This window comes from Coffea eugenioides, chromosome 10, assembly GCF_003713205.1.
Source record: "Coffea eugenioides isolate CCC68of chromosome 10, Ceug_1.0, whole genome shotgun sequence".
Taxonomy (NCBI): domain Eukaryota; kingdom Viridiplantae; phylum Streptophyta; class Magnoliopsida; order Gentianales; family Rubiaceae; genus Coffea; species Coffea eugenioides.
Window position 1 is genome coordinate 36,029,334 of NC_040044.1, and position 20,831 is coordinate 36,050,164.

The 20,831-nt window shown below is 38.5% G+C and overlaps 2 protein-coding genes across 2 annotated transcripts; both read left to right on the forward strand.

Annotated features, from left to right (window-relative positions):
• The first annotated feature begins 1,081 nt into the window (after positions 1 to 1,081).
• LOC113750770 lies at positions 1,082 to 6,010 on the forward strand. Its single transcript, XM_027294713.1, has 9 exons — positions 1,082 to 1,113; positions 1,205 to 1,387; positions 1,693 to 1,784; positions 1,945 to 2,018; positions 2,388 to 2,874; positions 3,019 to 3,120; positions 3,547 to 3,708; positions 3,821 to 4,732; positions 4,824 to 6,010. Exons 1-9 carry the CDS (start codon positions 1,082 to 1,084, stop codon positions 6,008 to 6,010), a joined length of 3,231 nt encoding a protein of 1,076 aa, XP_027150514.1.
• Positions 6,011 to 11,765: 5,755 nt separating this feature from the next.
• Positions 11,766 to 19,651, forward strand: LOC113748960. The gene is made up of 7 exons (XM_027292571.1): positions 11,766 to 13,559; positions 14,064 to 14,119; positions 15,657 to 15,929; positions 16,017 to 16,253; positions 16,532 to 16,651; positions 16,989 to 17,117; positions 19,239 to 19,651. Exons 1-7 carry the CDS (start codon positions 11,843 to 11,845, stop codon positions 19,257 to 19,259), a joined length of 2,553 nt encoding a protein of 850 aa, XP_027148372.1. The 5' UTR covers positions 11,766 to 11,842; the 3' UTR covers positions 19,260 to 19,651.
• The last annotated feature ends 1,180 nt before the right edge of the window (positions 19,652 to 20,831 follow it).

Genomic DNA, 20,831 nt, shown 5'->3' on the forward strand with positions numbered 1-20,831 from the left:
GCATATTAAAATGTTTTGACATCACATCTATAATTATTTAACTAATATAGGGACAATGTAAAATAACTCCAAATCAAGGGTTCGGTTATTACCCTAGAGATGAGGAATTTAGATCAAATTCACCACCTTTGCTATATTTTAATCATGTTTCATCTAGTGCTTCATCAAATTTAAGAGATGAATAATACGGTTCATCCATTTCTCCCTATTCAGATGAAGGAAATCAAGTGCAAATGCCATATTCTTACTATAATAGGTAGAGAGATGAGCATGATTTTGAATATGGTTACATGATATTAATAGGAATGTAAAAAAAGTAAAAATATATTTTTACTATATTTGATTAGAATTCAAAAGTTGCACATTAATCATTAATTTTAATATTTCAGTGATATTTATTTTTTTTATTTTAGAAAATTGAGATCAATCACCTGGGTACTACAGTTGATCAATGTAGGCTGAAAATATTTGTTGAGAATATAGTGAAAATGCTTACTTCTTTGTGTCTTTGTATTTCATAATATAATTTGATAGGTATTTGTTTCTTTTATTGTATTAAACTAAACACCACTACTTCCTTTGTGTGCTAGGATTTGACTTGTATTATTTTAGACATGATGATTTTATTCTTATATTTAATTTTTGATCTCAGATAACATAGGATTAGAAAGCACTTGATGCTAAAATCATTTATTGCTAATGCTACAGGTTTATGATAATGAAAGCATTATTTATTTAAATAATTAGTAACTATATATGACAATGTAGGTATTTAGTAAATTTAATTTGATAATGTGCCTCTTATGTCATTTTCTATATTTTGTAAATTTTTCAAAATTTTTACAAATTTTTATCTACCTATATAGTAAAAGCGCCAAAGGATTCGTTAAGGGTTGTGGTGCCTGTGCTGATGTGGCTGCATTTTATTCGCTGGAGGGTCGTCCTCCATCACCTGAGGCTCGCGTGCTTTCGCTGGGAGGGGGCTTCGGATTCTTGCTTTTGTCCGCTGGGAGAAGCACTACAATTCCTGCTCTTTGTCCGATAGACGAAAATGAGGACCGCTAACTTGCTGAGTAAGCTTATGGCGGTTGCTGCTGGTTTGATTGATGCGAAGTATTAGGTGATGGGCTCAATGTGGCTTTGCGTGGGTTTACCATTTTGCCCTTCATTTTAAAAAACATATGCAACGTTGTTTGTTGCTTAGCTTATTGCTTGCCTCTGTCCTTTGTTGGGAAGAAGTTTTAGCTCTGGTTTGGAGAGCTACCAGAAACGGACGTTTTCTCTTTCCTCTGATTGAAAGGACTGAGAAGCTTTGTTTCTCCGATGTACGCAGAGCCTCCTGTGTTTCTGAGACCGCCTCCTCCAGCTACCGCCATTATGCTCCACGGTAACTGTGCCTTGTTTTCGCTGGTCTTTTCTTTCTTTCCATCTATTTGCTCCTATCCACTGCCTTATTAGCTCATTTCTTTCCTTTCCCTTGTTCCCTCTGTCGGAGTTGCTGCCTTCCTGCGTTCTTTTTCCTCCTGGTGAGTTTGTTGTCTGGAATTGTCATGCTTATTTGATTATCCCCCCTAAATTTTTATGCCCCCTTGAACTCTTACTGTTGCCTTGGCTATTTCCTTTGCATTACGCCCCATTTTTGCTGCTTCTATTGCTTTATTTATCTTTGATTTCCTCTGCGCATCTTTTTAGCTCAGTATTCCATTTCTCTCCTGTCAGTGGTGCTTACAATCATATTTATTTTTTTGTTTTAGCTTCTGCTCTGCGCTTCTTAGCTCGTGCGGGTAAGCTTCTCGCGCCTTCTGTTTTATGCTTTTTACCCCTTTCCCCTTGATTCCCTTATGCTTTTCCCCTTTCATTCTCTCTTGCGTGCTATAGCTCATTAGCTCTTTTATCATTGTATCCTCTTAATCTTTCTTTTTGTCGTTGTTTTGTTTAATACAGAAGGCGGTTCTGCCCTTTTTCCTCCTGCTCTATTGTTGGCTGCCAAAGGATTGTTCTGCCTATCTAAGGTTAAGGTGCCATCACTTATTCTCCCTTCTGCATAAGCTTGCCTTTTTTGCTTTGCCTGTTGCCTTGTTCCTTGCCAATTAACATTTGGTCCATGTTGTTACACCCTTCTAGAATGTTACAAGGTTTTCTTGAACGTTTTCCTCCTTCGTGCTGATTATGTCTGCCCTAAAGTAGCTTTATAATGTTGCATTCCTTAAAAAATGTTACAAGGCTTGCTCGTCAGTTTGCCTGCTTTATGCTTTTCTGTTCATTTTTCTGCTGCTATATAAGTCCTGTGCTTTAGCCTTTCTTTCCCGTGTTTTTTCCTTTTTATAAGAGCCCTTTGGCTCATACCTGTGTTATGGCGTTTATTTGCTCTGCGAGTTTTGCTTTAGCTTTTGCCTCCTTTGCCCTTATTCCGTCGGCACTATGATAATGCATTAGAGATGTACGTTAGTCTTTCTTTTTCCCCTGCTAAGCTGTGTAGTCATCAGATGGATAGAAATGCTATGCGCCGCAAAAAATATGCGGAGATGCCGCCTCTGAAGAAAGCGGCGCTTCTGCGCTCTCGAAGAGAAGCAAAAGCAGCAAGGAAAGCTGGAAATGCTTTACCTGCGCGCGTTCGCAAGGTTCCATTAGCCTATGTCGAAACTGGTGTATCTTTCCCAGATACCTATCGTATGCCATGTCGTTCTGAAGATCCAACCTCTGTGCATTCTCAGCCGTCGGGAAGCACAGATGTTGTCTTCCGCGCTGAAAATGCATTTGCGATGGTAGAAGGGTTAGAATTCATGTCTGAACAGCTACCTGGTTCCTTTAACAGTTGTTCTTCTTCCTCGTTTGCTGGAAAAATGCCTGTGCAAGTTACACCTCTTCCTCAAGGTATATCAGCGTTGCTTAACGTCCAGTTCCTTCGCCCGTTTAACTCCCACTGTTTGCCAGCGTTCACCCTTATTTATCTTTTTTGCCTGGCACTATTTCCCTTGTACCTTTGAAAATTACATCTGTCTTTGTTCGTAACTGCAGAGCTTCCATCCTGTAATGCCCTTGTCCCAGTAAAATATCAGGGGTCGTCTTCTGGTGCAGAACCAGAAAAGATCCCCGTTCATTCTACTGATTTCCAGCTCAGTATTGAACCAACTAAAGAAAAACAAAAGTGCACACTGTCCCTTTCACCTGAAAATGAACACTTACTGGACAGTGAACGTCCTGAAGTTATACTAGACCCATTTTCTTTAAATTCGTCTCTTACGAACTCTGAACCATCGCCCCCAAGAGAACTTTGCTTGTGAAAGTTATTCTTTGTCTGCTAGAATTTCAGCTTCTACTTTACCGGATCCTTGCACAGGTACTGCCTTGCCTTGGCATATTCATTTTCTCCGTATAATTCCTGACCTGCTTCGACCAGGCTATAAACAATGACTGATCATCTTTATAGCATGGTTTCCCGGAACCTTAGCCCTTACTTCGCCGTTTCCCCCTAAGGGAGTTTGGACTGTTTTAGATAGCTTATTCAGATCTGCAGTCCTCCTTATTCACTTCTGCAATACGCAGACGTGTTTCCTGTTCACAGAAAGGATGCGCCCAGGTTCAAACCAACATCTGGTTGTTCGGGTATAGGGAGCAGAGAAGTTAATCGTTCTGCTACTCCATCTTTTTCTCGGCCCCCTAACAAAAAACGCAGCGCTCCTGGCACTGTTACCAGCCACGCATCAGGTTGTCATTAGTTTCTGCTTCGCCTTAGCCATTCATTAACCTGGATTCTACTTTATCCAAAAAATGCGCCAGAGCTAATAAATTCACTTGTATCCGAAATATAAACCTGCAGCGACAAAACGAACAGCTTCGAGTTCAAATCTATCTCGACTTGCCAATATTTCTGATGCGTCTCTGATTCTGCCTGATGCTCCTGATTGTCAACATTGTGGAGCAAAAAGGTTCCATTTGGAACCTCCTACCTTTTGCTGCTCGGGAGGAGAAATCTCTATCGTCGCTCCTCCGATGCCTTATGATTTAAAACGCTTGTTCATTGGCAACGATGAAGAGAGTGCCCACTTCAGAAATAATGTTCGTACTTATAACAACAACCTTGGCTTTACATCATTTGCTGCGAAGTATGACGCTGATTTAACAAAGAACACGAAAGGTGTCTATACCTTCCGTGTCCAAGGCCAAGTCTACCACTTTCTTGATGGCCTTATTCACTTGGGCGAGAAACCTTCTGGCATCCAGTTATACTTCTTTGACACCGATGAGGAATTAGCAAAGAGGCTTAGTAACTCTGATAAGCTGCGAGAAAACACTTTAAAATTGCTTATGCGAGTTCTTTCTGATAATCCTTATGCCCGCTTCTTTAGGAGCCTTAGGGATGTTCCAAACATTGACAACCTAAACATTGTCCTTAATTGTTATCCTTCACTTGACCAGCGACTCTATAATCTTCCCACTGCCTCGCAAGTTGCAGCTATATGGACTGAGAGTGAAGATCAGTCGTCCGATAGGCGCGCTCATATTCAGGTTTATTCTCGCTCAGCTGGTAGCCATAGGATTCAGTATTACTACGGCTGTTATGACCCTTTGCAATACCCTCTCCTTTTCCCTCGTGGTGAGTGTGGCTGGCACCATGGAATTAAGCGCCTTCACAAAAGGAAGAGAGGAGGGGACACTTGTGAGACTGATCTCAACATCGATCCAACTTCAGTTAACTCCTCGTCAGAGTTAATTGCTTTGGAGCAGAGAGGCGAGTACATTCCTCCCTTGTAACAACCAACAAGGTCTATCCTTTCCCTTATATCATCTAATACTGTCCAAAACATTCTTCTTCTTTATAGCTGCTGACCGAGGCAAATCAGAGGATGATACTGTTTCGGTTAGGGAGTACTACTGTTATAGATTTCAGATACGGGACAACGATGAATCGATGTTGTTGCACACTCTTAGATTGCTGCAGCAGTTTTCGGTTGATGGTTATGTCAAGATAGAAACATCTAGGCTTGATTTTCATAGACATCGCCAAAACAAAATACGCTCTGAAGCTCTGCAAGGAGTTCTTGACAGTGTTTCTATTGGCCAAACTGCTGCTTCTAAGGTTGGTCGTAAGGTCTTCTTACCAGCTTCCTTTATAGGTGGCCCGAGGGACATGCGCCGTCGCTACCTTGATGCAATGGCTTTGGTCCAAAAGTTCAGGAAATCGGATATCTTCCTAACTATGACATGCAATCCAGCATGGAAAGAGATTCAAGAAAACTTGAAATACCATGAAAAACCTCAGGATCGGCCAGACCTTCTAGCTAGAGTTTTCAGAGCCAAGTTTGAACTTCTTAAAGCAGAAATTCTGAATAAACAAATCTTTGGCGACGTTACAGCGTGCGTTTATGTGATCGAGTTTCAGAAGCGAGGCTTTCCTCATGCCCATCTATTATTGATCTTAAAACCTGGTCACAAGCTACTTAATCCAAAGTCATACGACAAAGTAGTTTGTGCTGAGCTGCCCGACAGAGATCGATATCCTCACTTATATTCTCTTGTTGTCAAGCATATGATCCATGGTCCTTGCGGAGCCATGGATAAATCTTGTCCTTGCATGAGAGATGGATTCTGTAAAAATCACTATCCAAAAAATTTTTGTGCTCAAACGACTCATGGTGAGGATACTTATCCAAATTATAGGCGAAGAGATGATGGCAGGAGAGTCAAGGTCCGCAGATTTACTCTTGATAATAGATGGGTTGTGCCTTACAACCCATACCTGCTTGCCTTATTTGATTGCCACATCAATGTGGAAATTTGTTCAACTCTTAAACTCGTGAAATACTTGTATAAATATGTTTTCAAAGGACATGATCTGGTGAGCTTTAAGGTTATTTCCTGTGAATCAGACAATGATGTTGATGAAATAAAGGACTTTCAGAAAGGTAGATGGGTTTCGCCTCCGGAAGCTTTTTGGCGCATTTATGAATTTAAGCTCAATGAAATGACTCCAGCAGTTTACACCCTTCAAGTTCATCTTCCAGACTAACAATTTGTTTCTTTTGACAAGAATTCTAACTTGTTGCAACTACTGAGCAAGGTTGATTTTTCTAAAACAATGTTGACTCAGTTTTTCTGCATGAACAGAACAAATATAAAAGCACAGAATCTGAAGTGCTTCTATAAAGATTTTCCTGAACATTTTGTTTGGTCTGCTAAATATAAAGAGTGGACTGAGCGAAAGCGTCGAAAAGTGATCGGTAGGATGGTTACTGTTAGTCCAAGAGAAGGAGAAAGATATTATTTGAGGTTACTTTTAACTCACATTGCTGGACCGACTTTTTTTGAGGACCTTTTGACTATTAATGGACAGAGATTTACCTCGTTTAGAGAGGCTGCTTTGGCTTTCGGCCTTCTGCAGTCTGATGCATACATAGAGGACACGCTTAAGGAAGCAGTAGCGTTTCAGATGCCTTCCTCGTTGAGGTTATTATTTGCCACTCTTCTTGTGTACTGTTTCCCGGCAGATCCTAGGTCCCTCTGGGAAAGATTTGAACCAGAACTTTCTGCCGACTACCGCCACCATCAGCCATCCCATTTTCTTTCTTCTCCTGAAATTAGAAGGAAAGCCCTCCACGATATAAACAGCTCGCTTGAACAAATGGGCAAAAGCATTGCTGATTTCCAGTTTGTCTCTGATAACTTCGCGTGTGGTTACGCTGAAAGGTTAACAAAAGAGATTGAGAGTGAAAGAAACTTGGTAGTGCCACCTGAGGATCTGTTGCTGCCTCAGAAATTAAATTACGAGCAAAAACATGCCTACGATGTGATCCTAAAAGCATGCTTTGCCTTGGAAGGACAAGCTTTTTTCGTTGATGGCCCCGGTGGCACTGGTAAAACATTCTTGTACCGGGCACTTCTCGCCACCTTACGCTCACAAAACCATGTTGCCCTTGCAGTGGCAACATCTGGAATTGCAGCATCAATCCTTCCTGGTGGAAGGACAGCTCACTCGAGATTCAAGATACCACTTGATTTCACGAAAACTAAGAGTTGTCAGCTTAGTAAGCAAAGCTCTGCTGCAAAACTCCTTTCTGAATCTACGCTTATTTTGTGGGATGAAGCTTCAATGGCTAAACGTGAAACAATTGAAGCATTTGACGAATTGCTAAAAGACTTAATGGATTCAGAATTGTCTTTTGGAGGAAAGGTCGTCGTTTTTGGCGGCGATTTTCGGCAGACTCTACCTGTCATTGAACAAGCAACTAAGGAAGTACTCATAGAATCGACCTTCCCCATTTCTCCCCTGTGGTCTAAACTACACAAGCTCAGGCTCACAGAAAACATGCGAGCTATGTTCGATCCAGGATTTTCACAGTTTCTTTTAAGTGTAGGAGAGGGGAAGGAACCTGTCGATGATCGGGGCGAAATAACTTTACCGTCAGATATAGTTATTCCTTATCTAGATAAAGAGGAATCTCTCAACAGGTTAGCTGGTTACATGCAATCAAATTCTGCTCGTTGTTATAGTTATTTCTTTTACTTCCATTATAAACAAATCTTCTTATAAACAGGTTAATAGAGAGCGTGTTTCCAGATTTGAACCTCTATACCCAGTATCCTTATAGCCTGATAAATAGGTGCATCATTGCTCCTAAAAATAGCTCGGTTGACGAGCTTAATGAAATAATGATTAGGAAGTTTCCTGGAAGCCTTCAGACTTATATTAGCTCCGACAAGACTGTTGATCAGCGTCACCAGAGTGATTATGAGGACTTCCTCAATTCTCAAAATCCTAAAGGTCTCCCTCCTCATAAGTTGCTATTGAAGGAAAACTGCCCGCTGATGCTTCTGAGGAATTTAAACCCAGCTGAGGGTCTATGCAATAGAACAAGGTTAATATGTAGAGATCTTGGGCAGTACACAATTTCTGCTGAGATTGTTTTTGGTCATCACCGGGGAAAAAGAGTTTTTATTCCAAAAATACCTCTTCAGTCACCCGATAATGACAAAAATGGGATTCCATTCATCCGAACGTAATTTCCTGTCCGACTTTGCTTCGCTCTGACCATTAACAAATCGCAGGGTCAAACTCTTGACTACGTCGGCATCTATCTACGAGAACCAGTTTTTTCTCATGGCCAGTTGTATGTCGCTCTGTCCAGAGCTAGGACTGCAGCTAAAGTTAAAATTCTTCTTGTTCCTGGGACATTTGATGACACAAAAGTAGATTGCAAAACTCGAAATGTCGTCTTTGCTGAAATTTTTAGATTAACAAATCAGTAAACCATTTCCTGCTTGAATTATGCTAACTGAAGGTGTTATGCAGATTCTTTATTCTTAGATTACTATGTTCTTTGATCTTTAAGTTGCTGTTCATTTATGCAACAACTTATGTGTTTATAGGATGGCTAACTTGCTGCCAATGCGAGATGTTATGCCTCACATGAAAAATTGGAGCTGTATTATCACTGTTCAGGAAAAGCAGCAGGTCACAAACTCATTGGGAACACCTACAAGAAAGCAAAAGTTTGTTTTCTACGATTCAGAAGTTAGTCGAACCTGCTGTTCTGTTTTAGATATGATCATTTAAATACGCTGTTTTTTTGCTTTCTTAATCCTGTGTTAATTTCATCTCTTTAAATAGGGATCAAGGGTCGAAGGAATCATCTTCAATGATGACATTCCTAGAATGAGCCAGATCTTGCAAGTTTATAAAAAGTATAAAATCTCCAATGCTGAGGTCAGGCCTATACTACCAAAGTTCCAAACATCTGACCTTACCATTCAGTGGGTGATCAGTAGCAGAACTGTCATTGATGAAGTTCCTGATGATGATGCAATCATGGCTGTGAAATTCTGCTATTCAAAGTTTACTGATTTGGTTCAGTGCATGGATGACAAAACTAAATCAGTCGGTGAGTCTTTCAATACTTTACGCTTACTATGTTTACATTCTGAACCAGATTTTTTGTAACCCTCTTCTCTGTGTTATTCATAGACATACTGGGAGTGGTGATTAGTGCACTCGAGAGGAAAACAATAACCAAAAACTCAAGGCAATCAGATGTTCAGAAATTTGTCCTGCTTAATGAAGAGTAAAGACTTTAATCTTCAAGTTAGACATAATTTCAAATTGCCTCTCCTTTTGCTCTGCAGTTATTTTTTTGGGTCTGTGACTGTTACCTCTTACTACAAATACAGATCACAGACAGTCCTATTGTCTCTATGGGATAGCTTTCTCACTAATGAGGGAGCAGAAATCCTATCTAAACTTCATACCTATCCTGTGATCATTGCTCGTAGGGTCAGAGTGAATAACTATAATGGTTTGTTCCCCATTTTATTTTTTACATTTTTACCACTTAGCCTTTTATACTCGTCTACAACACCTGTAAATCTTTCTCCATTTCTTTTCGTCATACAGGGGTCGCGCTAGGTACTTGGTTTGATTCAACAATTCTGGTTGATCCCCCTATACAAGAAGCAAGAGAACTGAGGAACTGGTATGGTGTATTTTCAATCATCATTCTGTACACAGGTAAAAATCTAAATGCTATCCTGCCTACCAGCTCTAATATTTTGTATGTATCCTTTCACCCAGGGCGTTGAGAAACACAGATCTGATTAAAGAGCTTCTCGAAAAAAAAGACTATATTAAATATAATCCACAGCTGTCGTTAAAGTCAGACCAAAAAACAACTTGGATTTGTAACATAACTTCATCACAAAAGGTTTGTAATTGGATAGTGTTACCCTCCTTTCATACTTTTACTCGTTTATGATAATCTTTTTATACTCATCCTTGCTCGACTTTTAGACTGTGTGGGTAAAGGCACAGATCTCTTTTGAGCACATCTTCCAGAAATATTGGTACATGAGTTGCAAAAACTGTTGCCGAGCTACAGCAGCAGGCTATGAAGTGGTTTTTACCTGTAACTCATGCAAAGAAAAACATCCTGCAATACCTAGGTGCTAAATAATATACCTTTCATGTGTTGCTTTGTGTTCACTGTTATATAATGCTGTCGTTGTCACTAAATGAATTCCTGCATATTGTGTACCCATTTTTAGATGCCGCTTTGATGTCGATTTGATTGATAGCACTGGTGTGATAGCAGCCTCAGTATTTGGCGAATTAGCAGAGAAGCTATTGACATTTAATGGACTTGAAGCAATGCAGCACTTTGATCAGGTTCTTACGTGCTGGATCCTGATACTAAAGATGTTATATCTTTTTTACTCTTGTTTTTTTGTTTTCTTAACAGAATGTTGAACTTCCACTTGAGTTTGTCCACAAGGAGCTTAAATCAAAAACATTTCTGCTCCACATCAAACCTGTGCAAACACAGCTGGCAGATGCAAGGCAGCGTTACACAATCATATACTACTCTGAAATTGATGATCCAACTTCTTCTGTCCAGCTAACAAGTCAAACAGAAGATGACTCTTCTTTCCCTGCCAAAGATGTTGACACTGTACAGCTGGAGACTCCAGGTAAATACCAAATACCTGATTTCTGTCATATACTTAGCTTTTATGACAAATGAACAGCATGCCATGTCAAAAATTTATGATCGCAGGAGAAAACAGTGAACGGTCAAAGATTTGTGTTCGCCTTTCTGACAGATTTGATGAACCCCAGAACATTGAACCAAATGTGGATGAAAATGCAGAGTGCAGCTCTAACAAGAAGCAAAAACTAAACTAGCTCGTTGCTATTCAGTTTTGCGTCCACCTAACTCTTAGATAGTGCCTGACATTCTATCGTATATTTTTGCAAGGTTTCTTATGCATTCTTAGAAGTCTCGTTGATGTATTAATGGAAGATGTGTTTTTTGTCCACGGCATACCCTTTAGACTCCTTTTGGTCTGGCACTTTTTACTTTTGCTGATAAGCTGCAATCAGCAACCATTGTGTATCTGAATTGATGGCTTCCAGCTGCTATGTACTTGTTATGCTATCCTTTCATTTCGACATCTGCTCTATTCAGTTCATTAATTGACCTCTTGGTGGATGTATTGGTTGTTAGACATCAACTTTTTTCATAATACGTTTCTCAGAACCTGTTCAAGTCTTTCCCTACACATAACCATCTTACTAAATATCGCACCAACTGTTATGACCTGCACTTACTGAATAGCTTGCCAACACTTCGTCCCATCTCTACACGAAACAAAACCATACAAATTAATTACAATTTTACTCACCTCGATTTTTCCTTTATAACCTTTTTTCTCAACACCATGTTGGATGCAAACTTTTATATACTCACGTTTTCTTATACCGTTTCTTATTTAAAAACTTAATCATTTTATAGCTAAGTTGCTCAGACGCAATTCATATGATTTATGCTATTTCCACTTGAAAACCTGGGCATTTTTTGGGCAACATGAAACTACCATCGCGCATCGCGCATCGCGCGGTGATCCCCTCCTAGTATGTTATAATGTGTATATCACCAAATATCCCATCGATATACCGCAACCGCGGCAGCGAACCATGATCCTCGTGTCCTTTAACTTTTGGCACTCCCCACATTGGCTTCCCAAATTATCTGCAGGCAGCAATTTACAATGCCGAAAACTTCCTTAGTCGCAATGGTTCCACGACACGTACAAGAAGCACAACTCGTATGCCGGATCCCTCACCCCAAAAAAAAAGGCACAACTCGTAGCAACTGATGATCATGTTCATGGACTGTATGACAAACGTTCTAATATGGGAAAATAAGTAAAATGATAACCCCAAATTTAAAGGAAAAATTAAAAAAAAAACAATTCTCCTGCTGCTTGTTTCAGCAAATTACCACGTGGGTAATTGAACCTGCTCCAAAAGCTTCTCCTGTGCAGTTGCTCCCTTAGTCAACTGGCTACTGCCATGGAGGTTCCGGAGCTACCGGAGTGCCCGGTCTGCTTGAACCCCTACGACGCCGTTTCATCTGTCCCCCGAGTCCTCTCCTGCGGCCACTCGACCTGCGAAGTCTGTATTTCCCAGCTGCCCAACCCCTTCCCCAACACCATCCGGTGCCCCTCATGCACTCAGATTGTGAAATTACCAGGCCGCCCTTCCTCCCTCCCCAAGAACATAGACCTCCTCCGCCTCTCCTCCTCTCTCGTCCATCCCCACCACCCTCCGGACGACAGGCCCAAAAAGGTCACTCCACGGGAAGAATCGGCACCCCAACTTAATCCGTTCATGCCCACTTTATGGTCTCGTGAATTTTACTTGAATTGGAAGAATTGGGTTTTGCCGAACGACTGCGTTTTGGTTGAGAGAACGGATTCTCAGGAAGATGGGCTCTTTGGTTTATCTTATGGGAAAATTGTGAGAAATGTGGATAATTTTGATGTTAGGTGTATTTTGAGGGAGAATGAGAAAGTGGGTCTCGTTAAAGTTGGGGTTTTTAGGGATCAAAGTGAAAGACAAGATGGAAAAGAGGGGGTTTTATGTAGTAAGTTTAAGTACAGTTATGAAGCAAAGATCGTGAAAGTTTTGTTTTTGATGAAAGAAAATGAAAGAGATGAATTGGAAATGATTTTGAAAGAAAGTTTGAAGATTAAAAGAGTTGGAAAAATTTGTGGGTTTTGGTGTAATGAGGAAGACAATGGTGTTTTTATGGTGTTTGAGAGGTTTAGCAGGGGTTTAGCGAAGAGTACATGGGAATTGGAAGAGGGGTTTTTGGCGAAAATTGAAGAGGAGGGACATAAAGTGAGCAAGATGGGTGGTTTTGGGTTGATTGGAATGGAGATATGTGAAGTGGTTAATGATTTACATGTCGAAGGATTTGTCCTTGGATGTTTGAGCGTCCATTGTTTTGGTTTGGATGAATTTGGTCGTGTTTTCATCGATTTTGGTGAGGTTTTGGGAGTAGGTAGGAGAGTCTGTAGGGCGATCAGTGGAAATGAGGAGCTGGAAAATGAGTTGTTCAAGAAGTTTGCGTTTGTTAGTCCAGAGGTGGTAATTGAGTCGTTAAGGAATCAGGGTATTGAGTTAGGGGATGGGAGTTTGGAATATAAGGTTGGATTCGGATCGGATGTTTGGTCGTTAGCTTGTGTTCTTATCTGGCTTCTTGCTGGGAAGTCATTCTCTGAAGAGATGAATAATTACTGTAAGTGTCTTTTCAGTACAGTGAATGATCAAAAGGGTTGTAATTATGTGGACTTGTATATGGGTTGGAAGGAGAAAATTGCTGGCTTGTTAGAAGGTGGATTACGTTTGGGATTTGCTTCTCTGAAGGATATGCTGTGCAAGTGTTTGGAGTTCGATCCTGGAAGTCGACCAGTTTTAATTGAAGTATGGAAATGCATTAGGAAATTGACTATTCTACCTGAGCTTGATATATCACTCGAGCCAGAGATTGATGCGATCAGGAGGATCCCAAGTCATTGTATATTGTTCGGGAATCTCTGTGATTCATCAATGAAGAGTAAGAAAGGAAGATCTAGACATGTTGCAGGTGGCTCATTAAGAAGAGATGAAAATGAAGTGGAGGGGTTGACGGTTGATGGTGACGTTAATGGCCTCTCCAATGGTCATGCCCAGTGCATTAACTTGAAGGGTCATCTCGATTGTATCTCAGGATTAGCTGTTGGAGGTATGACGTATACTAGGATGCTACTTTTTGACGCTTTGCAAATGGTTCATATCACTTAAAATAAATTATTCTATGTGATCTTGCTTTTTCATATGGGTTGTTTGATTTGTTTATTTTGAAGTTTTGACTGGAATTAACATACTGAGACAGAAAGGTAAATCCTGATTCGGTATGGTCATGATTCCCTGCAAGTGATGCAATTGTTGTTTCTGATTCTAGTTTTTGCTGTGATATCAAAATGGTTATTCTGGTTACTGCATAATATGCCATACAAGTGGAGTCCCTTATGAAGGGATAGCTAACTGAATCTTTTACATAATTCTTTCGGTAATATTTTCACGTTTGTTGTTGCCCACTATTTTGTTGTTCTTCATTTTTTAGTTTTTTAAATTGAAGGAAGTTGGAATTTGCATTGAGATGATTGTGTTTTGTGTCAGCATAATTTGTTCTTATTTCCTGTATGCTCTGAACTTCATTGCGCTAAACTCAAATTTTCCTTTTTAGGGGGTTTTCTCTTCAGCTCTGCGCATGACAAAATAGTCAATGTATGGTCTTTGCAGGTACACAGCTGACTGGGAACTTCTTTTTAGATTGCTTTTTTGGGCTTGCAGATATGACATTATCTGCTTATTGTTTGTTTCAGGAGCAATTACCTATAGGTACTGTAAGGCAAAACTAAAACTATTTGATTGTTGAAACTGTCTTTAAGTATGCTTTTTCCACCGCTAAGATATATGCACTATGATATCTTATATTTGTCCCTTGGAACGTTTTTCTGTGAGTGAAATATCTGCCTCATGATATGTTCCCATAGATGTTCTCATTGGGATAAGTGTTTTGCAAAGTAATTGTGATTAGTTCCCTTTGAATGAACCATGGTGATAGTTGGCCGAATGCTTTGTTCTTGTAATGAATTCATAACTGGGATTAATGCTCTATCTTGATTGAATGAAGGTCTTGTTGATGATGAATCCATACTTTGATACCTCTTCAGCAGGCTGATTGTTGTGGAAGGGGTCTGTCTGCATTTAATGATAAAACTTGCTTCTGATTTTTGAATGTGATAGACTACTGTAAAGTTGTCTGGGAAGAGATATTATCTGGAAATAGGATCAATTTTCTGTTAATGACTAAATGATGGAACCTGTAATTATCTTCCTAGGGATAGGTGTTTGAAACATAAGGCAGAGAGTGAGTATCGTGGTAGTGGATGAAGATCTTGACCTTTAATCATTATAAGTGAAGGGGCTTTAGAATACATGGTCGAATGATGTGCTAAGCTTTGTTACTCACATCTTTGCATTCTCTTTAGGAGCCATTGTTGGCCTGTTATAACAAAACTTTGTAATAAAATGTCTCTTTAAATCTATGAAGATAGAATTAGGTCAACAATTGACACTAGCTAGAAAGTGCTTCAAAAGGCACTGGCTACCTTCTTATTGACAGCACAGCTATGTTCTGGCACTCAATTAGTAACGCTAATGAAATCAATTCCATAGCCTACTCCTTACTCTGCTTTGGGTTCAAACTCTATCATACATTTGTGCTTTCAAGCCTTTATGCTGTTCTAACCCAAGATATGTACGAAAACCCTATTATCAGTTTTCTTCCAATTCACATAGCTAAGGCTCTCATTTTGAATGAGATTTGTTTGGCGTAATCATTCATTCCTGCATGGATTTACTGTGTATTTTACTACAAATAACAAATTTCATATTAGCTGCGGTATGAATGCTGGGAATTATGATCAATGATTCCTTTATCAAACGGCATATTTTGAATTGTAGAAAATAATTAAATGGCATAAAATGGTTTAGATTCCTAAAGATTATGAGGGGACCACACAAAATCTTTCCCAACAAATTAGGTATTTTTATGTGGAGATCATCTATGAGATTTTGAAAAATATTTGGAACTAATGAATTATGGTGTACGTATAACGATGAAAAACAAGAAATGCAAATTAGAGGCATGCAATATTGGCTGAGGCTTCAACATATAGTGTTCTTTCCTTTTAAAATTTGCTATGATGCATCATGATTTCTTCTAAACTTGGATGCATAGATTGAGCTTCTTTGCAATGCTTTATTTTTTCAGGATTTTTCTCATGTCCATTCATTTAGAAGCCATGAACATAGAGTTACAGCAGTGGTTTTTGTGGATGAAGGAGAACCGTTGTGCATAAGTGCTGATAATGGAGGTGTTATATGCATCTGGAGTGCCAAATTTCCCCTGGATACAGCACCAATAAGGAAATTGTTTGAGGAGAAAGATTGGCGCTTCAGTGGTATTCAGGCCCTAGCTGTTTCTGGTAATGGATGTCTGTATACTGGCAGTGGCAGCAGGTCAATAAAAGCTTGGTCATTGCAGGCAATGCCTTATATATAATTGCTCTTTTTTTTCCCCAAGTTATCCTGCAGAAACTATATTTATTTGACCTCATCTAATTTTCTTCAGGATTACTCTTTGATGTGCACCATGACTGGTCATAAATCAATAGTCTCCTCCTTGGCAGTTTCCAATGGGATTCTGTACAGTGGAAGTTGGGACGGAACTGTTCGATTATGGTCTTTAAATGACCACACTCCTTTGGCTGTACTAGAGGATGAAAGACCTAATGCTCTGAGTCCTGTTCGATGTCTTGTTGTGGATGGGAATTTGCTTCTTGTGGCTCAGGAGAATGGCTATGTCATGGTAGTGTATAATTTCTACAAGGACTATTGCTTTGTATCATTCGAACTGGAAATCAGCATCAAATCTTTCATGTTAAATGTGGAAATCAGCATTACATTTTTCGTTTGCTATAAGTAAAAACATTTGTCATTCTTAGAATTCTGTTTAGTAGCAGTTCTTAGATTATTTGTTTGCATATATTGTTAGCAGCATTACATTATCTGAAGTATTTTGTTGCTTCAGAAAATGTTACACAAAGGCCATTTTGTTTTCTCTGATAGTATTTTTTGTTGATGCAGATGTGGTACAATGATGTGCTTGTGAAGTCCTCTCAAGTTCAAAATGGTGTTTTATTCTCCATTAACAAGAGTGGAAAGTGGCTTTTCACCGGGGGTTGGGACAAGACTGTCAGTGTGTTAGTACGTATTAAAAAATTGTATTTATCCATCCAAATCAGTTTTGTCGAGCTTGGGCTCAACTCCAGATATTGGATTCTGAATCTATTTTCAATGCAAGTTTAGTTTTAAAAAAATATTGGCCATCAAGACTTTGATCATTTCTTGAACTTTTATGAACTCATGCTATTAGTTGGCTTCTAATTGGTAGCATGAAGAATGATGAGAGGAATATAGCATTTTATTTCAAGTTTCTTCTTCTTCTTTTTTTTTTTTATGAGGCACACCTTTTCTTTTCCATTTATGTTTTTAGGCGTTTTGGTCCCTTATTGGATTTGCAACTAATATAATTAATTTGTAGGAGCTTTCTGGAGATGGTACCCAAACAGAAGCCACCCTGACTGGATCAGTTTCTGTTGATTCTATTGTAACTGCTTTAGTTTACTGGGAAGGAAAGCTGTTTGTGGGACAGGCTAATGGTGCTCTCAAGGTATGCTGTTAATTTGAATATCTTCTTTGGTTTCATGACTTGATTTCTGGTCAACATATATTCAAAGTTGAGGCCAGTGTTTATCTGAAAATGTTGCTAGAGTTTGTTAAGCCTTTTACTAGATGTTCCTAACCTTTGTTGTTCTCATTCATAATTAATGTTGCAAAGTATAAAGTCTATTGGAAGATAAGTGAAGAACGGGCAAAGAGATTATCTCTTGTTAAATATGATTTACAAAAACATTCTTCTTTTGATAACATCAAAATTGTCTTCTTCTATTACAATCATTTTGCAGTCTTCCATAATCTTGAGGAGAAATAGATCTAACCTTTGAAAAATGAAAAATGAATGTGGGTGCCTCATCAATATGATGTGTTGGTCAATAGTTTCCATTGGAAACTCTTTACCTGTAATCTTGGAGCAGTTGTGGTTTCTGTGTTTTTGTCAAATAAGTCTCTTAACAGTGGTATGTGGTATCGTTCAAGGAAATATTTTGCTTATAGTTCTAGTACAAGGAGGAAAGGAAAAGTTCAACTGGGCCTCTTGTTTCATCTCATGCAAAAAAACCACATCATTAGAGACCATAAAGCTCCCCGATATACAGTGGAAACCTTTGAAAGTGCTCCCTTCCATCTAATTTAAGGGAATGGATTTTTACAAAATTTAGTTACAGCATCCAGCTCTTTTCACTGTCATTTCCGCGCTATTCTTCTGTCAGTAAAAACACTGGAAGTCATGCCTCATATTCTGCAGGTGCATTTGACTCATCAATCTCACCCCAGTGGAGAGATTTGAGTTGTTTTCGATAATTTATGGTCGAATATAATCTTGATTATACAAGTTTCTTTTTACTGAATAGCAGCAAGCAGGCACAGCCTGCACAGAACTGGTATCTCTAGAAAATTGCATATTTATATAATCCATACGATTTTACAAGGTGTATATTTTCTCTAGACTAACAAAATAGACAAAAGAAAAATGCATTAACTCCCTTATTTCATCTATCATGACCTGGGTGCACCAGTTAAAGGTTATATAACTTGATGTTAATACTAGAAGCAGGTAAATTTGGTATGCGCTGTCTTTACAACTTTCAGCCACATTTAAAGGGCCATACAGCTAACAAGTAGCACAGAGAAGACCTTTTGAAATTGTGTCTTTGATGTTGGAACATTGAAGGTGCATAACCCTCCTGTATTAGCATGCATAATGTATTCAGCCTTTTGAAATTGTGTCTTTGATGTAAACACAAAAAAAAAAAAAGTGACTTTAGTTCATACATGCAGTAGTGTTCTTGCTCATTTCGTTGTTAAGCATTGATGAACGCATGCAATAAACTGATTTAAGTAGATTACTTGTCTGGGATAGCAAGTTACTGAGTCACAATTGTTGATCAGTGCAAGATAGCTTAGAGTATGTAGCATGCTGGACAATTCTTGGTAGCACTTGTTATCACATGTAGATCATCTTAACCAAGTACCCAACTTCACCAGATTCATACTGTACAAAGTAATCAATCTGACTCCTTTAAATTTGTAGCCTCTGCGAAAAAGTCAGCTGCTTCAAACATTCATTTAGACTCGATTCCTATAGAGAGGGTCAATGTCAGAAGGAGCCATTCCTATAATGCAAGTGACCATTGACAGCTATAAGGACTTGACCTTGTTGATATACTTTCGTCCCATTTGATGTTTGGGGTTTTTGTACTCACAAAGTTGATAATTGACATCAAATTAGACTGCAGAATCCAATTCATGCTTCAAGCTCTCTACTTCCCCGCCCTACCCAAAACCAAAACACCCTCCTAATTTATTCTCATTTTCCCCAAGTCAAAATTGGGTCTCGCTCATGACTTTTCTCATTTTCCCCTTCTCAAAGGTGGAGTATAGAGAAAATGTATAGAATCACATACCATCTGGAGTTGTATATCTTGTCAGCAAAAGAACTGGAATCGAAAATCAAGTTCAGTTCTCATTCAAAGCAGACTAAAGCCAAAATCAGTTGGCGTTACTTCTGAGCATTCAAACTTTGTACTGAACATTGTTGGAAATTTGAAGGTTCTTGTTAAATAATTTTTCAGCGACTACGCTTTTTCGGTAATTTGCATTTGGAATATTTCAGGTGTGCTACTCTGGGTTATGACGAGCTCATGCAGGACGTCTGCTGTATACCGATAGTACAGGATGCCTATACTGTTTTTGATAAACTTGATGCCTATACTTCATTATCTGATAACAATATGTATATGAAAAGTTCCAGGAAAAAACGGCATGAGATTGTATAACTTGATTCAATGCATATGAATAGATTTATCACGTAATCTCTGTATATATGTAGATAAATTTTTTATTCTGAAAGATGTATAATCATTCTCCAGTTGGTAATGATGACATGATTAGAGCAAAAGTGGTTAGCTTTGTGCAACTACAGATATTTGAATCTACAACTTCTGCATTTACATTAATTATCTTGTTCATGGACGCGAACCGTTCTGAACAGTGTAACATTTTTTGAACGTTTTATAACTCTATGTAAACCTCTTGTATATCCTTACAACAAGTAGAGGGGTGATATTTTGTTATTGTTCATGTAAGTCTCATGTGTAATAGTTACGTCTTTATTGTTTAGTTTTACAAATAGTTCATGTAGGGTTACACCTTATACAAGAAATATCACGTTACATTGTTCCGAACTGTTGTTATCTATAATCCCTTGTTCATTTGGGCCCCTAATGTGCCGTCAAAAATGAAAGTCTACATCATCTTCTTGGCAGAAGCTCAGTAGTCAATTATTCTGTGTGCATTGCCATAGAATTTACAGCCCTTGTACAATCCGACACAGCTACAGAAATTGTTGCAACACCCCGGGGCAAAACTAATGCTGCTCATCGCTAGTCATTACTTTAATTGGGCATTAGTTTGTCCAAGCCAAATTTGTCCAAATCTTATATTCTACCTTTGATAAAAACATTTATGCTCCCTTTTCCTCTATTCCTAATTTTCATTTGATAAACAAGTATGTTGGATATGCTTATGGAAATTTCTTGGTTATGTCTAGATGTATCCACAATTGATTTAAACCGAATCTCACACAAAAATAAAAAATCGTTGTGATTAGGAAAACTAATTCCCTCATTTTCTTGGAGAATTTGCAAGTCTGAATTGTTTTGCAACTAGATCCTTTTAACCAAAATGAGGTTAAGGTCAACAACTTTTTTTCCCCATAGTTTTGTATTCAGGCCATAAGCTTTACTTGAAGAGTTTCACACCTTTACTTGTATTGATACACACTGCACGCTAGTAATTGCTTCACAAGGCATTGGTAATTTGTCAAAATTTATACCAAAACTAAAAATATTATGCTCCCTTTTATCCTAGTCTTAGAACGTGTTTGGATTATTATTTGAGTAAATTTTATATACATTGACATCGTATATATTACTATCATGGTTGAATGCATGATACATATACAAAATTTGAGTTTTAGATTTAAATTTGAATTATGTGTCATATATCAAATAGTAAAAATGTATATGCTGTCAGTGCATAGAATATTAAATTTTTTTCAAAAAATAAACTGTAGCGATTTAATATATGTGAAGCAAAAAGATTAATAAAAAACGCATTCACAAAAAAAATATTAATTTTTTTTTTGTGAAAAATCTCAATCTAAACAAGGCATTAATTTTTCCACTGCAAAGAGTAAAAAGGTAGA

What these genes read in the sequence shown, in the direction of transcription:
- LOC113750770 (XM_027294713.1), top strand. Translation starts at nt 1,082, where the DNA reads ATGGCGGTTGCTGCTGGTTTGATTGATGCGAA. An exon ending in GCTGGTTTGATTGATGCGAA is followed by an intron (nt 1,114 to 1,204) that starts GTATTAGGTGAT and finishes TTTGTTGCTTAG; the next exon opens with CTTATTGCTTGCCTCTGTCC. An exon ending in TACCGCCATTATGCTCCACG is followed by an intron (nt 1,388 to 1,692) that starts GTAACTGTGCCT and finishes GCATCTTTTTAG; the next exon opens with CTCAGTATTCCATTTCTCTC.
- LOC113748960 (XM_027292571.1), top strand. Translation starts at nt 11,843, where the DNA reads ATGGAGGTTCCGGAGCTACCGGAGTGCCCGGTCTGCTTGAACCCCTAC. An exon ending in CTCAGGATTAGCTGTTGGAG is followed by an intron (nt 13,560 to 14,063) that starts GTATGACGTATA and finishes TTTCCTTTTTAG; the next exon opens with GGGGTTTTCTCTTCAGCTCT. An exon ending in TCAATGTATGGTCTTTGCAG is followed by an intron (nt 14,120 to 15,656) that starts GTACACAGCTGA and finishes TTATTTTTTCAG; the next exon opens with GATTTTTCTCATGTCCATTC.